This window comes from Bombina bombina, chromosome 4 (genome assembly GCF_027579735.1).
Source record: "Bombina bombina isolate aBomBom1 chromosome 4, aBomBom1.pri, whole genome shotgun sequence".
Lineage (NCBI taxonomy): Eukaryota > Metazoa > Chordata > Amphibia > Anura > Bombinatoridae > Bombina > Bombina bombina.
The window spans coordinates 730953612-730978765 of NC_069502.1; the positions used below are offsets into that span (position 1 = coordinate 730953612).

Here is a 25154-nt window from a genome sequence, read left to right on the forward strand (position 1 = left end):
ACACAAAGAAGGCACGACTATCTCCTGGTTAATGTTTTTGTTAGAAACAACTTTCGGAAGAAAACCAGGTTTAGTACGTAAAACCACCTTATCTGCATGGAACACCAGATAAGGAGGAGAACACTGCAGAGCAGATAATTCTGAAACTCTTCTAGCAGAAGAAATTGCAACCAAAAACAAAACTTTCCAAGATAATAACTTAATATCAACGGAATGTAAGGGTTCAAACGGAACCCCCTGAAGAACTGAAAGAACTAAATTGAGACTCCAAGGAGGAGTCAAAGGTTTGTAAACAGGCTTGATTCTAACCAGAGCCTGAACAAAGGCTTGAACATCTGGCACAGCTGCCAGCTTTTTGTGAAGTAACACAGACAAGGCAGAAATCTGTCCCTTCAAGGAACTTGCAGATAATCCTTTCTCCAATCCTTCTTGAAGAAAGGATAGAATCTTAGGAATTTTTACCTTGTCCCAAGGGAATCCTTTAGATTCACACCAACAGATATATTTTTTCCATATTTTGTGGTAAATTTTTCTAGTTACAGGCTTTCTGGCCTGAACAAGAGTATCAATAACAGAATCTGAGAACCCTCGCTTTGATAAGATCAAGCGTTCAATCTCCAAGCAGTCAGTTGGAGTGAGACCAGATTCGGATGTTCGAACGGACCTTGAACAAGAAGGTCTCGTCTCAAAGGTAGCTTCCATGGTGGAGCCGATGACATATTCACCAGGTCTGCATACCAAGTCCTGCGTGGCCACGCAGGAGCTATCAAGATCACCGATGCCCTCTCCTGATTGATCCTGGCTACCAGCCTGGGGATGAGAGGAAACGGCGGGAATACATAAGCTAGTTTGAAGGTCCAAGGTGCTACTAGTGCATCTACTAGAGTCGCCTTGGGATCCCTGGATCTGGACCCGTAGCAAGGAACCTTGAAGTTCTGACGAGAGGCCATCAGATCCATGTCTGGAATGCCCCACAGTTGAGTAATTTGGGCAAAGATTTCCGGATGGAGTTCCCACTCCCCCGGATGTAATGTCTGACGACTCAGAAAATCCGCTTCCCAATTTTCCACTCCTGGGATGTGGATTGCAGACAAGTGGCAGGAGTGAGTCTCCGCCCATTGAATGATTTTGGTCACTTCTTCCATCGCCAGGGAACTCCTTGTTCCCCCCTGATGGTTGATGTACGCAACAGTCGTCATGTTGTCTGATTGAAACCGTATGAACTTGGCCTTTGCTAGCTGAGGCCAAGCCTTGAGAGCATTGAGTATCGCTCTCAGTTCCAGAATATTTATCGGTAGAAGAGATTCTTCCCGAGACCAAAGACCCTGAGCTTTCAGGGGTCCCCAGACCGCGCCCCAGCCCACCAGACTGGCGTCGGTCGTGACAATGACCCACTCTGGTCTGCGGAAGCTCATCCCCTGTGACAGGTTGTCCAGGGACAGCCACCAACGGAGTGAATCTCTGGTCCTCTGATTTACTTGTATCGTCGGAGACAAGTCTGTATAGTCCCCATTCCACTGACTGAGCATGCACAGTTGTAATGGTCTTAGATGAATGCGCGCAAAAGGAACTATGTCCATTGCCGCTACCATCAAACCTATTACTTCCATGCACTGCGCTATGGAAGGAAGAGGAACGGAATGAAGTATTTGACAAGAGTTTAGAAGTTTTGTTTTTCTGGCCTCTGTCAGAAAAATCCTCATTTCTAAGGAGTCTATTATTGTTCCCAAGAAGGGAACCCTTGTTGACGGAGATAGAGAACTCTCTTCTACGTTCACTTTCCATCCGTGAGATCTGAGAAAGGCCAGGACAATGTCCGTGTGAGCCTTTGCTTGAGGAAGGGACGACGCTTGAATCAGAATGTCGTCCAAGTAAGGTACTACTGCAATGCCCCTTGGTCTTAGCACCGCTAGAAGGGACCCTAGTACCTTTGTGAAAATCCTTGGAGCAGTGGCTAATCCGAACGGAAGTGCCACGAACTGGTAATGCTTGTCCAGGAATGCAAACCTTAGGAACCGATGATGTTCCTTGTGGATAGGAATATGTAGATACGCATCCTTTAAATCCACCGTGGTCATGAATTGAGACCTGTGGAACCTCCCCCTTGGGGGAAGCCCCTTGAATTCCAGAAGATAACCTTGGGAGACTATTTCTAGCGCCCAAGGATCCAGAACATCTCTTGCCCAAGCCTGAGCGAAGAGAGAGAGTCTGCCCCCCACCAGATCCGGTCCCGGATCGGGGGCCAACATCTCATGCTGTCTTGGTAGCAGTGGCAGGTTTCTTGGCCTGCTTTCCCTTGTTCCAGCCTTGCATTGGTCTCCAGGCTGGCTTGGCTTGAGAAGTATTACCCTCTTGCTTAGAGGACGTAGCACTTGGGGCTGGTCCGTTTCTACGAAAGGGACGAAAATTAGGTTTATTTTTGGCCTTGAAAGACCTATCCTGAGGAAGGGCGTGGCCCTTGCCCCCAGTGATATCAGAGATAATCTCTTTCAAGTCAGGGCCAAACAGCGTTTTCCCCTTGAAAGGAATGTTAAGCAATTTGTTCTTGGAAGACGCATCCGCTGACCAAGATTTTAACCAAAGCGCTCTGCGCGCCACAATAGCAAACCCAGAATTTTTCGCCGCTAACCTAGCCAATTGCAAAGTGGCGTCTAGGGTGAAAGAATTAGCCAATTTGAGAGCACGGATTCTGTCCATAATCTCCTCATAAGAAGAAGAATTATTAGTGATCGCCTTTTCTAGCTCATCGAACCAGAAACACGCGGCTGTAGTGACAGGGACAATGCATGAAATTGGTTGTAGAAGGTAACCTTGCTGAACAAACATCTTTTTAAGCAAACCTTCTAATTTTTTATCCATAGGATCTTTGAAAGCACAACTATCTTCTATGGGTATAGTGGTGCGTTTGTTTAGAGTAGAAACCGCCCCCTCGACCTTGGGGACTGTCTGCCATAAGTCCTTTCTGGGGTCGACCATAGGAAACAATTTTTTAAATATGGGGGGAGGGACGAAAGGTATACCGGGCCTTTCCCATTCTTTATTTACAATGTCCGCCACCCGCTTGGGTATAGGAAAAGCTTCGGGGGGCCCCGGGACCTCTAGGAACTTGTCCATTTTACATAGTTTCTCTGGGATGACCAAATTCTCACAATCATCCAGAGTGGATAACACCTCCTTAAGCAGAGCGCGGAGATGTTCCAACTTAAATTTAAATGTAATCACATCAGGTTCAGCTTGTTAAACACTAAAAAACTCTAAGCCATCTCCGTGGAGATGTTGCCTGTACAACGGCAAAGAGAATGACTGGGGAAGGCGGAGCCTAGGAGGGATCATGTGACCAGCTTTGCTGGGCTCTTTGCCATTTCCTGTTGGGGAAGAGAATATCCCACAAGTAAGGATGACGCCGTGGACCGGACACACCTATGTTGGAGAAAAGCTTTTTAAAATTAGAAGAAGGAGAAAAGGATGAACCTAATCGCTCCCATTCATTCTTTATAAAATTTGCCATCTTTACAGGAACCGGGAAGGTCTGGGGCACCACCCTGTCCTCATATACCCTGTCCAGCTTAGGAATGGAGGGTTCTTCCGGAAGCTTCGGCTCCGGAACCTCCAGAGTAGCAAGCACTTGCTTCAGCATAAAGCGCAAATTCTCCATTTTAAACCTATAGCCAGGCTCCTCTGCCACCGGAGGTTTAGATGACACGGACTCCGAACTAGAAGGAACCCCCTGCGAAGCGTCGGAGTGAGCCTCATCGTCGTACCACTCCACAGGAGTTTCCAACATAGATGAATCCTGAGTCGGACCGCTCTGGAAAGCTCTATGCTTGCGCTTAGCAGAACGAGGTAAAGAATGGATCACTTTAGAGACTACCATTTGAAGTTGGTCCTCAAAATCTGGCGGCCAGCATATCTCCCCCAAAGGGGTAACATTTGGACCCTGGGGCGCTGCATGTGGAATAGGGGACGCAATTAGGGAACGCACCTCACGGAACGGAAAGCCCTCAGAGGTGGACGGCTCAATAGTACTAGACATTCTCTTATTTTTAGAAGTCGTAGCTCTTTCAAGGCATGTGGAACATAGTTGCGCAGGCTGGTCTACCGGAACCTCACAATAAACACAGTTAAAAGACTTACAGTAGATAAAGAGGGAGTACCCTCCAATGTGTCAGAATCCTCCATAGCTTTTATCAAAATTAAGAACAGGCACCTTTATAACCGCCAATGGCCGGGGCACTCACCACCTCCTCGGACTCGAGAAACCACTTTGCCTCCTCCGTCACAGATCAGACCGGAAGTGAAGCCCTAACAGGACTGCCCCTGCCTAAAGGAGAAAACGCGCCCAAAAAGGGTGTGCAAACCCCCCCCCGGAACCAGTCAGTTCCACCACATTGCCAGAGCCTCATCCCGCACATAACGCAGCAATGACACAAAGAATATCATGTAAAAACCCCCCCGTTCAATAATCCCCTTACCAGGAATATTAACCCTTGATTCTATAAAGATAAAAAGGCGCCACATTGTGGCCCTGTCTTCTGTGTTATCAATATAATAAAAAATGAAACGATCTTACCAGAATCCATGCCGCAGAACAGGAACACGGTCCTTCAAGTGTGACAGGTCGAAGCATCGCTCCTGACATGGACTTGAAAGAAGAAAGCAGTCTGCAAAACTCGTCAACGCCGATTGCTGTAGGAGCTGTTAATATGAGTTGGGATAATGTCGCAGAGAAGAGCTCTCCCTGCATCTCTGTATTCTAACTTTCACCCAGGCCCTCAACTGAAAGGCTCGTTAGGGTTACTTAAACAGCCATCCCATAGCGAAGAATAGTACCCTCCATAAGAGACCTCCGAAACTTCGGCACTTCTCTCTGCCATCCTCCTGTGACAAAAGGTAAGGAATGACTGGGGGATGAGGGGAGTGGGGGAGGTATTTAAGCCTTTGGCTGGGGTGTCTTTGCCTCCTCCTTGTGGCCAGATTCTTAATTCCCATAAGTAATGAATGAAGCTGTGGACTCTCCTCCCCTTTAGATAGAAATGTGGGTTTAATTTCCCTTTAAGGCTTTCTTATCTTCTCCTTCAGTCTGTACACAATGGCTAACACTTAGAGAACAATTGAAAAGGTAAATTCTATTACCTCTCTCTTTTTTTTTTGATTTCCAGTTAGGCTGTATGTGGGTACTGAGGATTTGGTACCTTTGTTAGAAAGATATACAGATCTCATGTGAATTTGCATTTCATGAAGTTTATGCTTCTTTGCTTTTTATTTGGTCAGTGACTTACATTCAAGGAGGCCTTTACATATATATAACTTTAAAGGTTAAAAATTGCCGTGATTTGCACAAGCTCATCATTTTTCCTACCACAGCTTCATAGAACAGTTAATCTTTATGCAGCCAATCAGAATGCTGGACAACTGCATATTTTGCATTTCCTACAAAACGATACAGTCATCAGGACACTCATTGTATAAAGTACATCAATGTAACCAGCACACAAGCAGGTATAGGGGTGCAAGACAAGGGTTACTGTATCCACCAGTAAATGAACAATGCTCCTTTGTGATGGAATAACGTGAGTGTAAGTATTTGGTGGCGCTGCCATTTTGGATTTTTTTTGTTTAGGCCATTCGTGAAACTGGAGAAAGACACTGCTGGAGCAAAGAGTTGCCAAATAAAATTTACTAATTTGTCAAGTAAAATATGTAGTAGCTTTGTAAATTTTTTAAACCTATCAGACAGAAAAATCTTTTCTGGGATTATTTTTATTATTATCATTTATTTGTAAAGCGCAGTCAAATTCCGTAGCACTGGGTATAATGATAGGGGTATACAATGGCAAAGATTTGTGATAAAATACAAAACATAACAAAACTAAGCAAATCTAGTGAAGGAGGAACTGAAGAGGGCCCTGCTCCGGAGAGCTCACAGTCTATAGGTTTGGGGTGCAGAGACATAAACCTACTTAGTGGTAAAACGTTCAGAACATAAGTTATGTTATTGAAATATTACTTACCATTAACATTTTGTGCAGATCTTCTTCAAAAGCATCAATATTGCAATCTAGCTTGTGCAAGTCATCCAGAACCTCATGTAGCATGAACTGATAGTATTGCTTCATCAGAAGTCCACCCTTTAACACTTCCTTGCATTCCCTCACAAGCTGCAGGAGAAAACAAATGATTCAATCACAGCCAACAATCAAACAATCAGGGAATTAGCAGCACTAAAGAATGTTTTGATTTATCAATTTTTTTTCGTTCTCTTGCTATATTTATTTAAAAAGCAGCCATGTAAAGCTTAGAAGACTGACCATTTTTGGTTCAGAACCTGGGTTACGCTTGCTTATTGGTGGCTTAATGTAGCCACCAATAACCAAGCACTATAGAGGGTGCTAAACCTAAAATGGTCCAGGCTCCTAAGCTTTACATTCCTGCTTTTTAAATAATGAAAGCAAGAGAACAAAAAAAAATTGATAATAGGAGTAAATTAGAAAGTTGCTTAAAATGACATGTTCTATCTGAATCATTAAATACAAAATTTGTGTTTAGTATGCCTTTTAATTGGCAAAAACTTGTGTTCAGTGAAGATCAAGTAACAACTTTGTAAAACTCACACAGCAAGCATCCATTTTTGTTTGCTCATAAGGTACTTAAAGTGAATGTAAATTTTGATGAACCAGTGCCCGGTTTTTAATAATTCTATTAAAAACAGGGGCACTTTCATTCATCAAACTTTACATTTCACTGGTTTTGTTAAAATACTTACCTTTTCTTTGTGAAAGCCCCCACCCGTCGCAAGCCTCTTCCTACGTCAGAAATGACGATCCCGGCCTTCTTCGAATTGTTGCTTTAGGCAATGATTCCCCTGGGGGAAGCCGTGATTGGAGGATGCTGGAATCGTCATTGCTGACGTATGAAGAGGCTTGCGACGGGCTGGAGAAGTGCTGGAGCGGCTTTCAAGAAGAAAAGGTATTTTAACAAAACCAGTGAAATGTAAAGTTTGATGAATGAAAGTGCCCCTGTTTTTAATAGGATTTTTAAAAAAACGTGCACTCATTCCGCAAACTTTACATTCACTTTAATGAAATATAAAACAGACTGTTACATTGTTAAAATAAAAAAAAAACACTAAGCAGTGGGTTATACTCAATAGAAATTACATGAAGTAATAGAGCCTTGACAAATTAAATAAAAGTAATATTTTAAAATTAGGAATAATAAATATTGCAATGATTTCTATTAAAGTGACAGTAAATCCTAGCGTTTCAAAAACAAGTGCAAAAAATAAAGGCGACCTTCATTCATGAGTTTAAATAAACTGTGTAAAAAACATAATTTATGCTTACCTGATAAATTTATTTCTCTTGTAGTGTAGTCAGTCCACGGGTCATCCATTACTTATGGGATTATATCTCTCCCCAACAGGAAGTTGCAAGAGGATCACCCAAGCAGAGCTGCTATATAGCTCCTCCCCTCACATGTCATATCCAGTCATTCGACCGAAACAAGACGAGAAAGGAGAAACCATAGGGTGCAGTGGTGACTGGAGTTTAATTAAAATTTAGGTCTGCCTTAAAAGACAGGGCGGGCCGTGGACTGACTACACTACAAGAGAAATAAATTTATCAGGTAAGCATAAATTATGTTTTCTCTTGTTAAGTGTAGTCAGTCCACGGGTCATCCATTACTTATGGGATACCAATACCAAAGCTAAAGTACACGGATGATGGGAGGGACAAGGCAGGAACTTTAAACGGAAGGAACCACTGCCTGAAGCACCTTTCTCCCAAAAATAGCCTCCGAAGAAGCAAAAGTGTCAAATTTGTAAAATTTTGAAAAAGTGTGAAGTGAAGATCAAGTTGCAGCCTTGCAAATCTGTTCAACAGAGGCCTCATTTTTAAAGGCCCAGGTGGAAGCCACAGCTCTAGTGGAATGAGCTGTAATTCTTTCAGGAGGCTGCTGTCCAGCAGTCTCATAGGCTAAACGTATTATGCTACGAAGCCAAAAGGAGAGAGAGGTAGCCGAAGCCTTTTGACCTCTCCTCTGTCCCGAGTAAACGACAAACAGGGAAGAAGTTTGACGAAAATCTTTAGTTGCCTGTAAATAGAACTTCAGGGCACGGACTACGTCCAGATTATGCAAAAGTCGTTCCTTCTTTGAAGAAGGGTTAGGACATAATGATGGAACAACAATCTCTTGATTGATATTCCTGTTAGAAACCACCTTAGGTAAAAACCCAGGTTTAGTACGCAGAACTACCTTGTCTGAATGGAAAATCAGATAAGGAGAATCACAGTGTAGGGCAGATAACTCAGAGACTCTTCGAGTCGAGGAAATAGCCATCAAAAACAGAACTTTCCAAGATAACAGCTTAATATCAATGGAATGGAGGGGTTCAAACGGAACACCTTGAAGAACTTTAAGAACTAAGTTTAAGCTCCACGGCGGAGCAACAGTCTTAAACACAGGCTTAATCCTAGCCAAAGCCTGACAAAAAGCCTGAACGTCTGGAACATCTGCCAGACGTTTGTGTAACAGAATAGACAGAGCAGAAATCTGTCCCTTTAATGAACTAGCAGATAAACCCTTTTCTAAACCTTCTTGTAGAAAGGACAAAATCCTAGGAATCCTAACTTTACTCCATGAGTAACTCTTGGATTCACACCAATATAAGTATTTACGCCATATTTTATGGTAAATTTTTCTGGTAACAGGTTTCCGAGCCTGTATTAAGGTATCAATAACTGACTCCGAGAAGCCACGCTTTGATAGAATCACGCGTTCAATCTCCATGCAGTCAGCCTCAGAGAAATTAGATCTGGATGGTTGAAAGGACCCTAAATTAGAAGGTCCTGTCTCAGAGGTAGAGACCATGGTGGACAGGACGACATGCCCACTAGATCTGCATACCAGGTCCTGCGTGGCCACGCAGGTGCTATCAGAATCACCGATGCTCTCTCCTGTTTGATCTTGGCAATCAGCCGAGGAAGCAGCGGAAATGGTGGAAACACATAAGCCATGTTGAAACCCCAAGGGGCTGCTAGAGCATCTATCAGCGCCGCTCCCGGGTCCCTGGACCTGGATCCGTAGCAAGTAAGTTTGGCATTCTGTCGAGAAGCCATGAGATCCAGTTCCGGTTTGCCCCAACGATGAATTAGTTGAGCAAAGACCTCCGGATGAAGTTCCCACTCCCCCGGATGAAAAGTCTGACGACTTAGGAAGTCCGCCTCCCAGTTCTCCACGCCTGGGATATAGATCGCCGACAGGTGGCAAGAGTTGGACTCTGCCCAGCGAATTATCTTTGATACTTCCAACATCGCTAGGGAACTCCTGGTTCCCCCTTGATGGTTGATGTAAGCCCCAGTCGTGATATTGTCCGACTGAAATCTGATGAACCTCAGTGTTGCCAACTGAGGCCAAGCTAGAAGAGCATTGAATATCGCTCTTAATTCCAGAATATTTATTGGGAGGAGTTTCTCCTCCTGAGTCCACGATCCCTGAGCCTTCAGGGAGTTCCAGACTGCGCCCCAACCTAGAAGGCTGGCATCTGTTGTTACAATCGTCCAATCTGGCCTGCGAAAGGTCATCCATTTGGACAGATGGAGTCGAGAAAGCCACCAGAGAAGAGAATCCCTGGTCTCTTGATCCAGATTTATTAGAGGAGACAAATCTGAGTAATCCCCATTCCACTGACTGAGCATGCATAATTGCAGTGGTCTGAGATGCAGGCGCGCAAATGGTACTATGTCCATTGCTGCTACCATTAAGCCAATTACTTAAATGCACTGGGCTACTGACGGGTGTGGAATGGAATGAAGGGCACGGCAAGCATTTAGAAGTTTTGATAACCTGGCCTCCGTCAGGTAAATTTTCATCTCTACAGAATCTATAAGAGTCCCTAAGAAGGGAACCCTTGTGAGTGGTAATAGAGAACTCTTTTCCACGTTCACCTTCCACCCATGCGACCTCAGAAATGCCAGAACTATCTCTGTATGAGACTTGGCAGTTTGAAAACTTGACGCTTGTATCAGAATGTCGTCTAGGTACGGAGCCACCGCTATGCCTCGCGGTCTTAGTACCGCCAGAAGTGAGCCCAGAACCTTTGTAAAGATTCTTGGGGCCGTAGCTAACCCGAAGGGAAGAGCTACAAACTGGTAATGCCTGTCTAGGAAGGCAAATCTTAGATACCGATAATGATCCTTGTGAATCGGTATGTGAAGGTAGGCATCCTTTAAGTCCACTGTGGTCATGTACTGACCCTCTTGGATCATGGGTAGGATGGTTCGAATAGTTTCCATTTTGAATGATGGAACTCTTAGGAACTTGTTTAGGATCTTTAAGTCCAAGATTGGTCTGAAGGTTCCCTCTTTCTTGGGAACCACAAACAGATTTGAATAAAATCCTTGCCCTTGTTACGTCCGCGGAACTGGGTGGATCACCCCCATTAATAAGAGGTCTTGTACACAGCGTAGAAACGCCTCTTTCTTTATTTGGTTTGCTGATAACCTTGAAAGATGAAATCTCCCTTGTGGAGGAGAAGCTTTGAAGTCCAGAAGATATCCCTGAGATATGATCTCCAACGCCCAGGGATCCTGGACATCTCTTGCCCAAGCTTGGGCAAAGAGAGAAAGTCTGCCCCCCACTAGATCCGTTTCCGGACAGGGGGCCCTTACTTCATTCTGTCTTAGGGGCAGCAGCAGGTTTTCTGGCCAGCTTGCCCTTGTTCCAAGACTGGTTGCCTTTCCAACCCTGTCTGTAACGAGTAGCAGTCCCTTCCTGTTTTGGGGCGGAGGAAGTTGATGCTGCTCCTGCCTTGAAATTACGAAAGGCACGAAAATTAGACTGTTTGGCCTTTGATTTGTCCTGAGGAAGGGAGTGACCCTTACCTCCAGTAATGTCAGCAATAATTTCTTTCAAGCCAGGCCCGAATAAGGTTTGCCCTTTGAAAGGAATATTAAGCAATTTAGATTTAGAAGTTACATCTGCTGACCAGGATTTAAGCCACAGCGCTCTGCGCGCCTGGATGGCGAATCCGGAGTTCTTAGCCGTTAGTTTAGTTAAATGCACCACGGCATCCGAAACAAATGCATTAGCTAGCTTAAGGGCTTTAAGCTTGTTCATAATCTCATCCAATGGAGCTGTGCGAATAGCCTCTTCCAGAGACTCAAACCAGAATGCCGCCGCAGCAGTGACGGGCGCAATGCATGCAAGAGGCTGTAATATAAAACCTTGTTGAACAAACATTTTCTTAAGGTAACCTTCTAATTTTTTATCCATTGGATCTGAGAAAGCACAACTATCCTCCACCGGGATAGTGGTACGCTTGGCTAAAGTAGAAACTGCTCCCTCCACCTTAGGGACCGTCTGCCATAAGTCTCGTGTGGTGGCGTCTATTGGGAACATCTTTCTAAATATCGGAGGAGGGGAAAAAGGCACACCGGGTCTATCCCACTCCTTGCTAATAATCTCTGTAAGCCTTTTAGGTATAGGAAAAACGTCAGTACACACCGGTACTGCATAGTATTTATCCAGCCTACATAATTTCTCTGGGATTGCCACCGTGTCGCAATCATTCAGAGCCGCTAACACCTCCCCTAGCAATACACGGAGGTTCTCAAGCTTAAATTTAAAATTTGACATTTCTGAATCCGGTCTCCATGAAGCTCTCCGTCCTCATGTTCTGAAAATTGTGACGCAGTATCGGACATGGCTCTCGTGTCATCGACGCGCTCTGTCCTAAACCCAGAGCTATCGCGCTTGCCTCTTAACTCAGGCAAATTAGATAATACTTCTTTCATAACATTAGCCATATCATGCAAAGTTATTTGTAAGGGCCTTGATGTACTTGGCGCCACAATCTCACGCACCTCCTGAGCGGGAGGCAAAGGTACTGACACGTGAGGAGAGTTAGACGGCATAACTTCCCCCTCGATGTCTGGTGATAATTTCTTTACCGGTAAAGACTGACTTTTATTTAAAGTAACATCAATAAAATTGGTACACAAATTTCTATTGGGCTCCACATTGGCTTTTAAACATAATGAACAAGTAGATTCATCTGTATCAGACATGTTTAACAGACTAGCAATGAAGGCTAGCAAGCTTGGAAAAAAACTGTCAGTGAATTTACAAGCAATATGAAAAAACGCAGCAGCGCTTTTAAAAAGACAAAAAAAAAACTGTCACAGTTGAAATAACAATGAACTAATTCAGTTATAGCCAACAATTTTAACAATAAATGTATGAATTTAGCAGAGTATTGCACCCACTAGCAAACGGATGATTAACCCCTCAATACCCACAACCGGATAATCAATTTTAGATTTAACGTTTTTCTCACAGTCAAACATACTGTCACAGGTCTGCTGTGACTGATTACCTCCCTCAAAATTGAATTTTGAAGACCCCTGAGCTCTCTGGAGACGTCCTGGATCAAGGAGGAAAAGGCAGGAAGACTGTGCTAGAATTTTATCTGCGCAACAAGGCGCTAAAAAAGGCCCCTCCCACTCATATTACAACAGTGGGAGACCTGTTACAACGGTTTCTATGCAGAAATAAACGTTAGCCATGTGGAAAAAAATCATGCCCAAAAAGATTCATCACCAAAGTACCTCACAAAACGAATAACATGCCAGTAAACATTTTAAAAACAACTTTTCCAGTGTTATGTAAAGTTATCACTAAGCCTGCTACCAGTCGCTTCTACTACAGTTAAGGCTTATACATTTATTTCAGTATTAACAGTATTTTCTCAGTCAAATTCTAGTCCCTAGAAAATAACTCAACTGCGCATACATTTAACAGCCTGATACCAGTCGCTACTACTGCATTAAAGGCTGTACTTACATCATATGGGTAACGGCAGTGTTTTCTTAGTCAATTCCATTCCTAGAAAATATTATACTGCACATACCTCATTTGCGGAGGACCCCGCATGCTATTCCCCTTTCTGAAGTTACCCCTCCTCAGAATGCGCGAGAACAGCCAGTGGATCTTAGTTACGTCTGCTAAGATCATAGAAAACGCAGGCAGATCTTCTTCTTCTAAATCAGAGCTTTCCAAACTTTTCATGTTGGTGACACACTTTTTAGACCTACATCATTTTGCGACACAGTAATTCAGTTGTACCAGCAAACAGGAGGTTAAACTAACTAGTTTTAGGAGATACGGACACATACATAAATTATATAATTACGAAATGTATTTACAAGTAACAGTATGTAAGTATGTGCAAGAATTAAAGAAAGTTTAATAACACCAATAGCTACTTACTATTTTAATGGGATGTATGAGGTTGATGGGATGAACACAGTTTTGGAATATCTGGTGGAATATTAGATAAAGACAATCGCATTTCATCATCAAGCATTTTTAAGCTTCCACTTCCTATCCATATATCAAGAGTAGGAGCAGCAATGCACTACTGGGAGCTAGCTGCAAAAAACCCCACTTCTGACTTCAGCTCAGCGTTTAAGCTGCCACCCTCAGAGCTCTGCGAGTTGCACTGATTACTGCCCGCGCTGCAAACACACTGCTATCCCACTCACTAACTACATGTGCAGTCACGAGCCAATTAATGAGACTACACGTGCAGTCAGGAGCCAATGTGCCGCCAAATCCGCCAATGGTAATAGTTTCAGTTCCCACTGAGCTGTGCCAATTGGTTAAGATGATCTGTGACCCACTAGGTATCAATCACGTGTCAACCATGTGATATGCATAGCAGGCAGGTGGAAAGTCAGAAACCAAAAAACAATTTAAAAAAAATAAATAAATTTAAAAAAATTTGTGCTGAAGCAGGGACACACCTACACACTGCTGCCGACACACTAGTGTGTCCCGACACACAGTTTGGAAAGCACTGTTCTAAATACTGCCTGAGAGAAAAAACAGCACACTCCGGTGCCATTTTAAAATAACAAACTTTGATTGAAGAATTAAGTAAAAAACTCCTGTCTCCTCTCACAACCTCCTTTGTTGAGACTTGCAAGAGAATGACTGGATATGACATGTGAGGGGAGGAGCTATATAGCAGCTCTGCTTGGGTGATCCTCTTGCAACTTCCTGTTGGGGAGAGATATAATCCCATAAGTAATGGATGACCCGTGGACTGACTACACTTAACAAGAGAAAGGTACCTTTATTTCGCCACGGCTTCATTGCTAAACTGAGCACCACCAGCCATCCACGGCACAGCTCAATTTTTTCAATCAGGTGACGTTTCCACCTCTTAGCCACAGTTTATTTAAACTGATGAATGAAGGTTGCCTTTATTTTTAGCGCTGGTATATCCTAGCATTTTTTAAACACTAGGCTTTACCATCACTTTAAGTATAAGAGACTGCTTAGTGCTTTTTTACAACAACAATGAAATAGACTTTTGTATATCCCTTAAAGAAAAAAAAAAAGTTAACATATTGAAATTCAAAGGCAACAGGAACTCATACCATATTCCCACATGCACCTACTGCACAAATATTTTTTTCTGTGAGTAAACATTGAGTACCCACCTGCTTAATACTCAACAGTGATGGTTCCCCAGCTGGCCGTTGCTCCAATCTCAATTTGAGACATTCATGAATAACATTCAGAAGGACCCGGCAGAGGACTAGGAAGGCAGGTTCAAAGGATGGCAAGTCCATGGAATTTAGCTCCTCCCATGACACAGGGTCACAGGCAATTTCAGAGCTCTGTACAGAACTATATGTTTGCTTCAACAGATCGGGCAAGTAATCTGAACACAGCATGAGATCAGGAAAGTCTGTAAACTGTACCACACAGAGACAAAAAAAAATATAAGAATTAAATATCTAGAATTATGATTACCTTATTGCTAAATGTGGTACCCCGCAGTAATAATGCACATTTCCATTCCATGTACTAAACCAGAAGTCTGAAAATCTGCAGCACAAAGCTCACAAGCATGTCAAAACTGACAACCCATTTTGCTCAATCAAAGATATTTCATCTCTGAAGATCTGTGCTGGATACTCCAGAATAGAAAACTCAAAATTGTAATTCCACATAAAGGGCCAGATTACAAGTGGCGTGCTCAATGGCAAACCCAGCCAGAAGTAAACTTTTAATGAGCGGGGGTTAGGTGGCTTATAACAAGTTGAAAGTAAATTGAGCGCAAGCGAAAAGCAGAGATGCGCTAACTTCAGGACTTCGGATATCACAACCGTATTAACTTCTCCCCATAGACGTTAATGGAGTGTGCAAACCCGACATGCATTACACCTACTGCACTAACCCGAAGGTAGTTATAAATATTTAAAATCCCAGTGTTCTTCACATAGAAGAAAATGTTCTATTTATTTTTAAACATATTTTTCTATATATCGGATGATTTTTTTTTTTTTAATATATATCTATCTGTAAAATATCTATCTATATGCGCCAACAGATTCCGCAGCACTGTAAACATAGTCAGTATACAGGATAGCTTTTGTAGGGATCAAGTGGGTAGAGGGCCCTGCCGAGAGTTTCACTGTTGTAGTCGGCTCTTATGAAGGCGATCTGCAAACAGCTGGGCTCATAGGCTTACATTCTAAGGGGTTCAAGGGGAAAGCAATGGAGTTAGGAAAGGTTAGTGTTGGTTGTAAGCCTCCCTGAATAGAAGAGTTTTTAGGGAGCGCTTGAAGCTGTTAAAACTAGGGGCGAGTCTAGTGGAGCGAGGCAGGGAGTTCCAGAAGATGGTGGCCAGTCTGGAGAAGTCCTGTAAACGGGAATGTGAGGAAGTAACAAGAGAGGAGGAGAAGAGGAGATCCTGAGCTGATCGAAGGGGACGGGAGGGAGACAATATCTGTATATGGAGACAAGTTCTGAAATGTAGGGGGGAGCAGTGCAGTTGAGAGCTTTGTATGTCAGAGTGAGGATTTTGTGTTTAATCCTAGAGGAAAGAGGAAGCCAGTGAAGGTATTGGAAGAGAGGTGCAGCAGATGAAAAGCGACGAGTAAGGAAGATGAGCATGGCAGAGGCATTCATAATGGATTGTAAAGGAGCTATGCAGCAGCTAGGTAGACCAGAGAGGACGGAGTTGCAGAAGTCAAGGCGGGGAAAGGATGAAAGAGTGGATTAAAATCTTAGTTGTATCTTGTGTAAGGAAATGTCTAATTTTAGAGATGTTTTTAAGGTGGAAGCGGCAAGCTTTAGCCAAGGACTGAATGTGAGGAGTGAAGGAAAGATCTGAGTAAAGTGTGACCCCAAGACATCGGGCATGAGGGGTAGGAGTAATGATGGAATTATCAACAGTTATAGAAATTTTGGGGGTGGAGACATTGGAAAAATTGGGAAAGATTTAGCTTAAGGTAGTGAGAGGACATCCAAGATGAGATATGAGAAAGACAGTTAGTGACACGGGTTAGTAAGGAAGGAGGTAGATTTGGGTGTCATCGGCATACAAATGATATTGAAACCCATGGGACTTTATTAAGGAACCTAATGATGACGTGGAGATTGAAAAGAGAAGGGGACCGAGGACAGAGCCTTGAGGTACCCAAACAGAAAGTAGTAACGGGGGAGAGGATGCTCCGGAGAAGGCTACAGTGAATGTACGGTTAGTCAGATAGGAAGAGAACCACGAGAGAGCTGTGTCTCAGATGCCGAAGGATTGGAGGGTTTGGAGAAGAAGAGGGTGGTCAACAGTGTCAAAGGCTGCAGACAGGTCAAGGAGGATAAGCAGAGAGAAGTGGCCTTTGGATTTTGCTGTAAGTAGGTCGTTGGTAACCTTGACAATTGCTGTCTCTGTAGAGTGATGGGGATGAAATCCAGATTGAGAGTTTAGTGTAAGGAAATGGGATAGACGTGCGTATACTAGCTTTTGGAGGAGCTTTGATGCAAGAGGGAGTAGGAAAATAGGGCGGTAGTTGGATGGGGAGGTTGGATCGAGGGAAGGTTTTTTGAGGATAGGTGTGACCAGTGCATGTTTTAGAGATGAGGGAAATATACCAGTGCTGAGGGAGAGGTTGAAAATGTGTGTGAGTGTAGGGGTGAGGGTAGAAGAGAGGGAGGGGATGGGGTCGAGGGGACAGGTAGTGAGGTGGGAGGACAGTATAAGGGCAGAAACTTCATCCTTGTTAACAGGGGCAAAAGAGCTGCATTTTTTGGATATTTGGGTTTTGGATGATTGTGAGCTTTTGAGGGGGTGGGAGATTGGTAGTATGTTGAGAGCTGATTTCACTTCTGATGGAGTCAATTTTTTTATTGAAGTGGCTGGCAAAATCTTGAGCTGAGAGATAGGTTGTATTAGGAGGTGGGGGTTGGCTGAGAAGAGTATTAAACGTGGAGAACAGACGTTTTGGTTTAGAGGAAAGAGTAGAGATGAGATTAGAGAAGTATTGTTGCTTATAGAAATTAAGGGCAGAATAGTAGGAGTTCAGGATGAACTTGTAGTGAAGAAAGTCAGCTGAACTCCGATATTTCCTCCAGTGTCGCTCAGCAGTACGGGAACATCTGCGTAGGTACCGTGTCAGAGGAGTATGTCAGGGCTGAGGATGAGAGTGTGGTTTCTGAGCTATGGTTGGAGGGGCCAGATTGTCAATGACCGATGTAAGGGTGGGGTTATACTGGCAGATAGATAGGTCAGGGCAGGAAAAGGAGGTAATGGATGAGAGGAGAGGTTTGAGAGAGCTAGCGAGCTGTTGCAGATCTAATGACTTAGTGCCTCTGTGAAGTTTGGTATATATATTACACACACGCACAAATAGATATACACACATACATACAATCGGGTAGAAAACCATTTATCCAAACTGCTTGGGACAAGAAAAGGTTGGTATTTCGGAATAATTTGAATTTTGGAACAGTTAGGAGAGGGGATGGAACTAGTGTAAAACAACAATACAACAGGCAGAGAAGATTGTGACTTACAGACGGGATTTAAAATATATATATATATATTAATTAAATTATATATACACATACACACACATACACACACATACATATATATATATATATATATATATATATATATATATATATACAGATATATGAAGGAATATATATATTTAAAAGTACATAGAACATTTTTCCCTACGTGAAGAACATTGGAATATAAAATATTTACAGTACAGTAAAACACATAATTAAATATTAAAATGTACTAAAAATAATTTTTCATGTGTTAAGGTATTTGAGTGTAAAGGGCTCCAAAGTATATACACATATGTATATATGTGTATATTTGTATATACATATATACACACACATGTATACACATATCTACATATGTATATACTGTATCTACATATGTGTATGTATATATATATATATATATATATATATATATACACACACAGTATATGTATATATATATATATATATACATACACACAGTCCACATTTAAACATGTATATGTATGTATAGATCCATTATAGCCTTTTCCATTCAAATACCTTGTCATATACCATATACTTTTAACCCTTATAATTATTTTTTAATATTTATATGAATATTTTTTTATTAGTGTATATGAGTAGAACACTTTATTTTAATGTATTTATGTTGTGTTTGGAGCAACTTTTTCCGTACTCTTTACAAGAGGACTTCAATTCAAAATTCAGTTTGCGCTTGAGTTTACTTTCAACTCGTAATGTAAGCTTAAGTTAGAATGGGTGCGATATTTATGACTAATGTATTATTCTTGAATTAACATCATCTTTTACTGCAATTTACCGCTTAAAAATTGTGGGGGGTTTTGACTGCCCCAAGAGATGCTAGACCCTACAGAATCATACAACAGTGATTGTTTGATCAGTACAGGAGCTCAGTTATTTTTGTCCCCAATCACTCACAGAGATAGTCAAGAGGTGTTTTAAGGCTATGCCCTGGATTGCAAGACAATGCAAATTTTGCTAACTAAATGTCAGCTTCAATTGCCTTTAAAATATTTTGTAAGTGCATCTTTTGCCATTCAGAATTTAAACTATGCAGAAGGTTAACCTAGTTGACCTGAAACGTCAAATCAAATTTGCCTTAGTTTTATCATAATAACCAGTGAGTATGGATTATTTAAATGTTGTGATATATGGAGTTTCGCCCCTTTAAAGTGATATATTCACTGCAGTGTCATGTGACAAGTATTTAAAGGAACATTAAACCCAAATTTTTTCTTTCTTTCATAATTCAGATAGAGAATACAATTTTAAACGACATTCCAATTTACGTATATTTAATTTTCTTAATTCTTCAGATATCCTTTTGTTAAAGAAATAGCAATGCACATGGGTGAGCCAATCACGAGGCATCTATGTGCATACACCAATCAGCAGCTACTGAGCCTATCTAGATATGCTTTTCAACAAAGGATGAAGCAAATTAGATAAAAGGAGTAAATTGGAAAGTTGTTTAAAATTGCATGCTCTTTCTAAATCATGAAAGAAAAAAACATAATTTATGCTTACCTGATAAATTCCTTTCTTCTGTTGTGTGATCAGTCCACGGGTCATCATTACTTCTGGGATATAACTCCTCCCCAACAGGAAATGCAAGAGGATTCACCCAGCAGAGCTGCATATAGCTCCTCCCCTCTACGTCAGTCCCAGTCATTCGACCAAGAATCAACGAGAAAGGAGTAACCAAGGGTGAAGTGGTGACTGGAGTATAATTTAAAAAAATATTTACCTGCCTTAAAACAGGGCGGGCCGTGGACTGATCACACAACAGAAGAAAGGAATTTATCAGGTAAGCATAAATTATGTTTTCTTCTGTTATGTGTGATCAGTCCACGGGTCATCATTACTTCTGGGATACCAATACCAAAGCAAAAGTACACGGATGACGGGAGGGATAGGCAGGCTCATTATACAGAAGGAACCACTGCCTGAAGAACCTTTCTCCTAAAAATAGCCTCCGAAGAAGCAAAAGTGTCAAATTTGTAAAATTTGGAAAAAGTATGAAGTGAAGACCAAGTTGCAGCCTTGCAAATCTGTTCAACAGAGGCCTCATTCTTAAAGGCCCAAGTGGAAGCCACAGCTCTAGTGGAGTGAGCTGTAATTCTTTCAGGAGGCTGCTGTCCAGCAGTCTCATAGGCTAAACGTATTATGCTACGAAGCCAAAAAGAGAGAGAGGTAGCAGAAGCTTTTTGACCTCTCCTCTGTCCAGAATAAACGACAAACAGGGAAGAAGTTTGGCGAAAATCTTTAGTTGCCTGCAAGTAGAACTTGAGGGCACGAACTACATCCAGATTGTGTAGAAGACGTTCCTTCTTTGAAGAAGGATTTGGACACAAGGATGGAACAACAATCTCTTGATTGATATTCCTGTTAGTGACTACCTTAGGTAAGAACCCAGGTTTAGTACGCAGAACTACCTTGTCTGAGTGAAAAATCAGATAAGGAGAATCACAATGTAAGGCTGATAACTCAGAGACTCTTCGAGCCGAGGAAATAGCCATTAAAAACAGAACTTTCCAAGATAACAATTTTATATCAATGGAATGAAGGGGTTCAAACGGAACACCCTGTAAAACGTTAAGAACTAAGTTTAAACTCCATGGCGGAGCAACAGCTTTAAACACAGGCTTGATCCTAGCTAAAGCCTGACAAAAGGCCTGGACGTCTGGATTTTCTGACAGACGCCTGTGTAACAAGATGGACAGAGCTGAAATCTGTCCCTTTAATGAACTAGCTGATAGACCCTTTTCTAAACCTTCTTGTAGAAAGGACAATATCCTAGCGATCCTAACCTTACTCCAGGAGTAACCTTTGGATTCGCACCAGTATAGGTATTTACGCCATATTTTATGGTAAATCCTTCTGGTAACAGGCTTTCTAGCCTGTATCAGGGTATCAATAACCGACTCAGAAAAACCACGTTTTGATAAAATCAAGCGTTCAATTTCCAAGCAGTCAGCTTCAGAGAAGTTAGATTTTGATGTTTGAATGGACCCTGTATCAGAAGGTCCTGTCTTAGAGGTAGAGACCAAGGCGGACAGGATGACATGTCCACTAGATCTGCATACCAAGTCCTGCGTGGCCATGCAGGCGCTATTAGAATCACTGATGCTCTCTCCTGTTTGATTTTGGCAATCAATCGAGGAAGCAGCGGGAAGGGTGGAAACACATAAGCCATCCCGAAGTTCCAAGGTGCTGTCAAAGCATCTATCAGAACCGCTCCCGGATCCCTGGATCTGGACCCGTAGAGAGGAAGTTTGGCGTTCTGGCGAGACGCCATGAGATCTATCTCTGGTTTGCCCCAACGTCGAAGTATTTGGGCAAAGACCTCCGGATGAAGTTCCCACTCCCCCGGATGAAAAGTCTGGCGACTCAAGAAATCCGCCTCCCAGTTCTCCACTCCCGGGATGTGGATTGCTGATAGGTGGCAAGAGTGAGACTCTGCCCAGCGAATTATCTTTGAAACTTCCATCATTGCTAGGGAGCTTCTTGTCCCTCCCTGATGGTTGATGTAAGCTACAGTCGTGATGTTGTCCGACTGAAACCTGATGAACCCCCGAGTTGTTAATTGGGGCCAAGCCAGAAGGGCATTGAGAACTGCTCTCAATTCCAGGATGTTTATTGGAAGGAGACTCTCCTCCTGATTCCATAGTCCCTGAGCCTTCAGAGAATTCCAGACAGCGCCCCAACCTAGTAGGCTGGCGTCTGTTGTTACAATTGTCCAGTCTGGCCTGCTGAATGGCATCCCCCTGGACAGGTGTGGCCGATAAAGCCACCATAGAAGAGAATTTCTGGTCTCTTGATTCAGATTCAGAGTAGGGGACAAATCTGAGTAATCCCCATTCCACTGACTTAGCATGCACAATTGCAGCGGTCTGAGGTGTAGGCGTGCAAAAGGTACTATGTCCATTGCCGCTACCATTAAGCCGATCACCTCCATGCATTGAGCTACTGACGGGTGTTGAATGGAATGAAGGACACGGCATGCATTTTGAAGCTTTGTTAACCTGTCTTCTGTCAGGTAAATCTTCATTTCTACAGAATCTATAAGAGTCCCCAAGAATGGAACTCTTGTGAGAGGAAAAAGAGAACTCTTCTTTTCGTTCACTTTCCATCCATGCGACCTTAGAAATGCCAGAACTAACTCTGTATGAGACTTGGCAGTTTGAAAGCTTGAAGCTTGTATTAGAATGTCGTCTAGGTATGGAGCTACCGAAATCCCTCGCGGTCTTAGTACCGCCAGAAGGGCACCCAGAACCTTTGTGAAGATTCTTGGAGCTGTAGCCAATCCGAATGGAAGAGCTACAAACTGGTAGTGCCTGTCTAAGAAGGCAAACCTTAGATACCGGTGATGATCTTTGTGAATCGGTATGTGAAGGTAAGCATCTTTTAAATCCACTGTGGTCATGTACTGACCCTTTTGGATCATGGGTAAGATTGTCCGAATAGTTTCCATTTTGAACGATGGAACTCTTAGGAATTTGTTTAGAATCTTTAAATCTAAGATTGGCCTGAAAGTTCCCTCTTTTTTGGGAACCACAAACAGGTTTGAGTAGAACCCTTGTCCTTGTTCCGACCGCGGAACCGGATGGATCACTCCCATTAATAACAGATCTTGTACACAGCGTAGAAACGCTTCTTTCTTTATCTGGTTTGTTGACAACCTTGACAGATGAAATCTCCCTCTTGGGGGAGACAATTTGAAGTCTAGAAGGTATCCCTGAGATATGATCTCTAGCGCCCAGGGATCCTGAACATCTCTTGCCCAGGCCTGGGCGAAGAGAGAAAGTCTGCCCCCCACTAGATCCGGTCCCGGATCGGGGGCTCTCGGTTCATGCTGTCTTTGGGGCAGCAGCAGGTTTCCTGGCCTGCTTGCCCTTGTTCCAGGACTGGTTAGGCTTCCAGCCTTGCCTGTAACGAGCAACAGCTCCCTCCTGTTTTGGTGCAGTGGAGGTTGATGCTGCTCCTGTTTTGAAATTCCGAAAGGGACGAAAATTAGACTGTCTAGCCTTAGCTTTGGCTTTGTCTTGAGGTAGGGCGTGGCCCTTACCTCCTGTAATGTCAGCGATAATTTCTTTCAAACCGGGCCCAAATAACGACTGCCCCTTGAAAGGTATATTAAGTAATTTGGACTTAGAAGTAACATCAGCTGACCAGGATTTTAGCCACAGCGCCCTACGTGCCTGTATGGCGAATCCTGAGTTCTTAGCCGTAAGTTTGGTTAAATGTACTACGGCCTCCGAAATGAATGAATTAGCTAGTTTAAGGACTCTAAGCCTGTCCGTAATGTCGTCTAGCGTAGATGAACTAAGGTTCTCTTCCAGAGACTCAATCCAAAATGCTGCCGCAGCCGTAATCGGCGCGATACATGCAAGGGGTTGCAATATAAAACCTTGTTGAACAAACATTTTCTTAAGGTAACCCTCTAATTTTTTATCCATTGGATCTGAAAAAGCACAGCTATCCTCCACCGGGATAGTGGTACGCTTAGCTAAAGTAGAAACTGCTCCCTCCACCTTAGGGACCGTTTGCCATAAGTCCCGAGTGGTGGTGTCTATTGGAAACATCTTTCTAAATATTGGAGGGGGTGAGAACGGCACACCGGGTCTATCCCACTCCTTAGTAACAATTTCAGTTAGTCTCTTAGGTATAGGAAAAACGTCAGTACTCGCCGGTACCGCAAAGTATTTATCCAACCTACACAGTTTCTCTGGTATTGCAACGGTGTTACAATCATTGAGAGCTGCTAAGACCTCCCCTAGTAATACACGGAGGTTCTCCAATTTAAATTTAAAATTTGAAATATCTGAATCTAATCTGTTTGGATCAGAACCGTCACCTACAGAATGAAGCTCTCCGTCCTCATGCTCTGCAAGCTGTGACGCAGTATCAGACATGGCCCTAGTATTGTCAGCGCACTCTGTTCTCACCCCAGAGTGATCACGCTTGCCTCTTAGTTCTGGTAATTTAGACAAAACTTCAGTCATAACAGTAGCCATATCTTGTAATGTTATCTGTAATGGCCGCCCAGATGTACTAGGTGCCATAATATCACGCACCTCCCGGGCGGGAGATGCAGGTACTGCCGCGTGAGGCGAGTTAGTCGGCATAACTCTCCCCTCGCTGTTTGGTGAAATTTGTTCAAATTGTACAGATTGACTTTTATTTAAAGTAGCATCAATACAGTTAGTACATAAATTTCTATTGGGCTCCACCTTGGCATTGGAACAAATGACACAGATATCTTCCTCTGAGTCAGACATGTTTAACACACTAGCAATAAACTTGCAACTTGGTTATAATCTTTTTTAGCAAAAACGTACTGTGCCTCAAAGAGGTACTAAACGATTAAATGACAGTTGAAATAATGAACTGAAAAATAGTTATAGCATCAAACTTTAAACAACACAACTTTTAGCAAAGGTTTGTTCCCATTAGAAAAATAACAATAATTAAATTTGACATAAAAATTACAGAGCAACGTTTTTATTCACAGTCAATATAAAAATTCTCACAGCTCTGCTGAGAGAATCTACCTCCCTCTAAAGAAGTTTGAAGACCCCTGAGATCTGTCAGAGATGAACCGGATCATGCAGGAAATATAAGAGTAACTGACTGGAATTTTTTGATGCGTAGCAAAGAGCGCCAAAAACGGCCCCTCCCCCTCACACACAGCAGTGAAGAGAAACGAAACTGTCATAATTAAAACCAAACAACTGCCAAGTGGAAAATAATGCCCAAATATTTATTCACTCAGTACCTCAGAAATGTAAACGATTCTACATTCCAGCAAAAACGTTTAACATGATAAATACTTATTAAAAGGATTAGTGACTTTTAACAGAGTAGTTCCGGTGAAATACCATCCCCAGAATACTGAAGTGTATACATACATGTCATTATAACGGTATGGCAGGATTTTCTCATCAATTCCATTCAGAAAATAAAAACTGCTACATACCTCAATGCAGATTCATCTGCCCGCTGTCCCCTGATCTGAAGCTTTTACCTCCCTCAGATGGCCGAGAACAGCAATATGATCTTAACTACTCCGGTTAAAATCATAGTAAAAAACTCTGGTAGATTCTTCCTCAAACTCTGCCAGAGAAGTAATAACACGCTCCGGTGCTATTGTAAAATAACAAACTTTTGATTGAAGTCATAAAAACTAAGTATAATCACCATAGTCCTCTCACACATCCTATCTAGTCATTGGGTGCAAGAGAATGACTGGGACTGACGTAGAGGGGAGGAGCTAT

At 42.7% G+C, this 25154-nt stretch overlaps 1 protein-coding gene across 7 annotated transcripts in view; it reads right to left on the bottom strand.

The window, feature by feature from the left end:
* The window catches only part of MAP3K4 (mitogen-activated protein kinase kinase kinase 4), a 481171-nt gene that overhangs the window by 218093 nt on the left and 237924 nt on the right, over window positions 1-25154 (bottom strand). For 6 of the 7 annotated variants that reach the window (XM_053710936.1, XM_053710933.1, XM_053710938.1 and 3 more), the window contains exons 4-5: window positions 14508-14765; window positions 6012-6158 (exon numbers count right to left, since the gene is read on the bottom strand). In XM_053710936.1, coding sequence (XP_053566911.1) covers window positions 6012-6158; window positions 14508-14765 — 405 coding nt within the window. The remainder of the gene's footprint in view (window positions 1-6011; window positions 6159-14507; window positions 14766-25154) is intronic. The other variant, XM_053710939.1, reaches the window with a different exon arrangement.